The 5943-nt window shown below is 35.3% G+C and overlaps 1 protein-coding gene across 1 annotated transcript; it reads right to left on the bottom strand.

Moving 5' to 3' along the window:
• Nucleotides 1-549: 549 nt before the first annotated feature.
• LOC149185003 (leucine-rich repeat receptor protein kinase HPCA1-like) lies at nt 550-4096 on the bottom strand. The gene is made up of 4 exons (XM_089415519.1): nt 3971-4096; nt 1743-1965; nt 1406-1644; nt 550-1053 (listed from the first exon to the last, which is right to left on the bottom strand). The coding sequence occupies exons 1-4, from the start codon at nt 4094-4096 to the stop codon at nt 550-552; spliced, it is 1092 nt and encodes a 363-aa protein (XP_089271645.1).
• Nucleotides 4097-5943: the final 1847 nt, after the last annotated feature.

Raw genomic sequence — 5943 nt, 5'->3', positions numbered from 1 at the left:
ATATTATCATTTATATTTTATATTATCATAGATTTATTTTAAATACTGATTTAATATGAATTTAGAAGGATTCAATTTTTCACTTTAAATGTTTTGTAGAGTTATTTTTTTTTTAAGATTTTATAAAATTTTTATGTTTTTGTTAAAATGAACAAAATTATAATTTTTTAAACAATATAATCAAATTGTTTAATCAAATTATTTAATAAGTTTATAATTTACCAACTTTACTTTCTTGTGTTACTCTACCATCATTAAATATTTACAATTAACAAGGATTAAAGCAATAACAGTAATGTGCTTTATCCAAAAACAGAATAGATCTTAAAATGGCGTGGGATCTAGACTGTCTGCGCCAAAGTGATATCCAGGGATTTAAAAAGCTGTTCTATACGCTGAATCTTCGACCAAAGGAACAAACCAGTGAGAACATACACAAGAGACTATCACGACATCTTGTACAGCTTTACACCTACTTGCCCTGTTGTTAATCTTTTCTTCGCCATTCGCTCTGTGTGGTGTCTAAAATTTATATGGAGAGAGCTAAGCTCACTTAGGCTCTACGGTGTCGGTCACACTGTATGTGCCACTGTAATGAAAGGAAGCGGGAGAAATTACAGCCCCATAAAGATAGTTAGGATCATCAGCTCCACATGAAAATGCAGCTGTTTCAGACTCATCATCATGGCATGTCACTATAGTTATTGCTGCGTCACATGGCCCTTCCAGGATCGCCTCCAGCTTCTTCACAACAGATCTCATGTTGGGACGATTGGTAGCCGACTCGGAAACGCAGCGCAGCGCTAATCTTACGAATCGTAGGAGTATTTCAACCCTCAGAGAATCTCGAATGAAGGGGTCAAGAAGGTGGCGTTGAAACGCACTTATTCTACCGATCTCTATTGTAGTCTTCACCTCATCAACCAGATATATTGCGTCTTCCACTAGGGGCTGCCGAGATGTTAGGATTTCCAGTAATACAACACCGAACCCGTATACATCGCTCTTCTGTGTCGGCTTCCGTGTGAAGAAATATTCCGGGTCAACGTAGCCCTGCCCAACCCATTAACGTTCAAATTTTCACAATTAGAGAACAACACTTTAACTTAAAGGAGTTAGACTAAATTACAAGACAGAGGAGGGAAGATACAAAATTTCATTATATTAGGTAGGGTTTTTCTCTATTTATTATATAAAAATTCGCTGATTATAATGAATCGGATGAACTTAAAATTTGATGATTACGATAAATTCAATGAAAAGATATTTAATCTTTCAATAAAATTTACTTAAAATAATTTTGCCCTACAATCACACACTAAATTCAACTTTACTTAAAATAAAACTAAAACTCAACTGGACTCAATTTGACTTACATAAAAATTAATAGCAGAGATATACTGACCGGGGTTCCTTTGACTTCAGTTTCAACTGGACCTCCATTCGCTGATTCTGGAACGTGTTTAGAAAGGCCGAAGTCGGATACCTTGGCATTCATATTCTTGTCCAGCAAGATGTTGCTGGACTTCACGTCTCTGTGTATTACCGGCGGTTCGGCATGATGGTGAAGATACGCCAATCCCCTCGCTGCCCCGAGTGCTATACGACATCTTTTCTGCCAATCGAGACGAATTCCTCTTTTACCTGTTAATTGGAGATAGAGAAAATTGATCAGATCGTGGCCAAGGATTAATGAGATAGGCAGAAAATAAAGAAAATGATTATGTGAACAAGAAAACTACCATGGAGATTGTCTGAAAGAGATCCATTTGAGAAGTACTCGTAAACTAGCATGTGCTCCCCTTCCTTAAAACAAAAGCCAATGAGTGCCACTAGATTCTTATGATGGACCTGAGACAGCAGTTCTAATTCGGCCTTAAATTCTGAATCAGCCTCGGCTGTCTCGTTCTTCGCCCTTTTCACGGCCACCATCTCTTCACTAACGGGGAGAATACCCTTGTAAACCTGCCATACCAAGCCAATCCAGATTAGTCTGGGATCAATTCTAAGATCATATATTCCAAATAACAATATCCCCTCATTTTCTATTTAACTTTTAAATGAAAACATGATTATGAGTCTTGGGATCAGTGTTTTGGCTTCCAATTCCAAAATAACAATATATCAAAACTACATCTATTGCAAACTTTGAAAATCTTAAGAAATACTACTTAAGAATTTGGAATTAGTTTAAGATTTTATAAAAAAAAAATTAAATATATAAAAAAAATTTAAGTTGTGAAAAATTATAATATTTAATATATATATTTAATAATAAGTTGAATTTATTATGATATTCACAGGTATATCTATTTTAGAATAATTTTTCCATAAATTTAATTTAATTATTAATAATAATTAGGTAGATGGATGATAAGGATTTAACCTCCATAAAATATGTCTATATATTTACAAATCAACTAATAAGATTTTATCTTCAAATTAATTATGCTCTTTTAATTAATTTATCTCAAATTAATTAATCAACTAAATTGTGATATCAACATGTAACACATTAATATGTGATATTGATAAATCATAACATTCCCCAAGATATTGTAACAAAAGTTGGTTACAAATTAAGAATCTCTATGGTAAATAAGTTTTTCATAAATTTAATTTAAGTATTAATAATAATTGGGTGGATGATAGATATTTAACATCCATAAAATATGTCTAAATATTCATAGTATATTTACAAATCAACTACTAAGATTTTATCTCTAAATTAATTACGTTTTTTTCATTAATTTATCTCAAATTACTTAATTAACTAAAATGCAATATCAACATGTGTCATATTAATATCATCATATTGATAGATCATGACATTAGCCCATGATATTGTAACAAAAACTAATTACAAATTAAAAATCTTCATGACAAAATGAGAGTGAGTCTCTATAAATAACATAATTATTCAACTCATAATAATTTTTTTGTGACTAATAATAATAATCATTTAAAATAAAATTATAATTTAGTTAATTTTAATTAATTTAAACAATATATAATATATAATAAAATAAACATTTATAATTATTATTCCTTTATACTTATTAACCTTTCACGGCCATAAAATTTCCATGCTTTAAATAAGTTTTTATACGATTTTAATGTAAACTTGTGAGAGCCCGCAGGGGTTTGGTCTCATGGCTAGTGGACGGTCTGTTAAGTCGTTCATGTTGATATGCAGGTCACAGGTTCAAGTCTCGTCTTATCCTGAGGGGCCATTCTTGCGGGCTGGGCAATTCCTCCTAGCGGTTATAGTGGCAGCATTCGACTCCGTGTGTCACGACGCCGGAGCCACGATAGTCTTTCAACCACTCTTGGCAAGGTGCGGCACCACTGAACACTTTCTTTTCACCAATACTTATGTTCGTGGACTACACCTAACCACTTATCCTACTTAGTTTGTGTTTTGCAACCAAGTAATTATTAATGTTTCCTTTATACCAATGAACACCCATACACATTCATTATCATCAGCAATTATAAACAAAGAACACAATTGCACAGTATAAAGGGAGAGGAAACTCCCTAAACAATGAGTGTGCCCGAATAATATATTATACAATCTTCAATTTACAAAGCTTTACAAGTATACTTGGAAACACCAAGTTTCATACTTACCCAAATTTACAACTTCATCACACCACCATATGACAACCAAGATTTCCTTGCCCAAGGCGGGCGGGCACGCCCTCACACGAGCTGCCTTCCGCACTTCACAACCGAACCTTGTTCTCGTGCACGACGGGCGGGTGACTCCACCAAGTCACCAAGACACCCCCTTCACACAACCGGCTTCACCAATGTTCCACCTCTGCATTTGCCTTCATACGACGGGCGAATGCTCACCTGAGTTTCCTAAGAACCTGTGCACGCCTTTGCACAACCGAGCGCCCAGCGCCTTCACCCGTGCACTGGTACCTTACGCCTTCGTTCAAGACTTGTGCACCTAAACGACCTGCCCAAGACTTGGGCGCATACGACCTGCGCCTCTCTCCTTCATGCAGCCTTTATCTTCACACTTTTTGCTTGAAGACTCTCGCTTGAATGCTTCAGCGATTGCTGTCCAAATGCCATCATCCATGCGCTAATATATACACTATCCATGTCGTCGTGCCACTCCCTTGGCCAACCCTTGCAAATCATCAACTAACGCCTTCGTTCATGTTTGTGGCTGGTTGGCCCGTCGACCAAAGCCCCCAAACATAACCTTCTACCGTCGGCTTGTTTTGTGGATTGCCCATGCTCATCCATCGTATAAACATATGACCGCTCAACACTTTCGCACATATTCCAAGTGTCACTTGGTTAGCTCGTGCACTCTCCTTCGCACTTCACATCGGTGGACGAGTTAGGAACCACAGGGCCTTACACCATGTAATGCAAGTATGATACCACCACCATTACCCATTTCGCTAGATATAAAAAAAAATAAAAAATATAAAACTGTGAGATAAAACTTGAAAATATTTAGACTTCTCTAATCATATTTTTTCCCTTAGCAAGATTTATTATTTTTTCTCTCATTTTGAATCTAGGACCAATAAATCATACATGACGAGTGAATCATACCTATACTTTTGGTCAGACGAATTTAAATAGTTTTCTATCTTTATTAATTTAATAATAAAGGGTATTTTAACTTATGCTTTTTCTTTTTCTTTTTATTTTTTCTGGATATGGTTAGAAATTAGCTATGGGTTTTGTTAGAAAAATATAATTTTAGCGGAGAGGCAGAGGGGAGAGGTTTGGGGAAGCTTGAAATTAGGTAATTTTTTGTTAGAAAAAATAAAATTTATGCGGAGAGGCAGAGGGGAGAGGTTTCATGAAGCTTGATTTAGGGAAATTAAGGCTTACTGAGTTAATTCTAGTTCATGAAATACATTCATACGAGACTGTGGCTCATTCACCAAGTAAAAAGAAAGGTTTACAGTGATTTACACTTCTTGCAGAATATGACAAGTAAAACACAGTAACTATTGTTTTCACACTTCACTAGGGTTGGGGAATAATAGACAGTAAAAATAAGTAACAGTTGCTTTCACGGGCCCTCCAAAATTTGCTCCACGATTTTCTCCTCACACACTCTAGTTCTCTAACTTACCCAACCTCTCTTTCTCTCTAACACAAAATGATTTTTACATCCATATTTATTTCAACATACAATTTTACATTAATACATGTCAAAGAAAAATAATTAATAGGTTTTTGTTGTTGAGTGTGAACAAAATAATTAATACGTTGTTGTTGAGTGTGAGCAAAATAATTAATAAGTTGTTGTTGTTGAGAGTGGACAGTAATCATGCAAGTGTTTCTAGAGTATGGGTAATATTGGTGCAATAAATGCTTGCTTGTATTTACCAAACTACATTGAAAGCCTTAACTTTGATGATGTGTTGCGGAATGGTTCGCACGGTACTTCTGTTCTGGCTTTAGTCCTTCCATCTTCAAACAGAGACACAACCTGCAAAAATACTTCTGGAAAGTATGGTTGCTCTTAGAGTATTTATTGTGGTGGTTGGGATTAATATTTCCAACACTCCCCTTAATCACAATTGTTGTCATCGACAATTCCCAAATAGTTTCTAAGATAAACAAAACTTTTACATGCCAATCGCTTTGTGAAAATATCAGCAAATTGTTCCTGTGACCTGAAGTGTTGCAACACAATTTCATCATTGTTAATCAACTCTCTGATAAAATGATATTTAGCATCAATATACTTGGTCCTCTTGTGAAAGACAAAATTCTTTGACAATGCAATTGCTGAGGTGTTTTCATAGAAAAGAGTTGTCGTTCCCTCTTTCTCATGATGAAGATCCCTCAACGTCCTTCTCATCCAAACTATCTGACATGCTGCTGTTGTTGCTGCAACATATTCAACTTCTATTGTTGACAATGACACTATTGGTTGTTTCTTGGAGGCCCATG

This window comes from Pinus tabuliformis, chromosome 3_2 (assembly GCF_031772625.1).
Source record: "Pinus tabuliformis cultivar Carrire ecotype Pingquan chromosome 3_2, CPIR1, whole genome shotgun sequence".
NCBI lineage: Eukaryota > Viridiplantae > Streptophyta > Pinopsida > Pinales > Pinaceae > Pinus > Pinus tabuliformis.
This window is presented reverse-complemented; position numbering and strand designations above follow the sequence as displayed.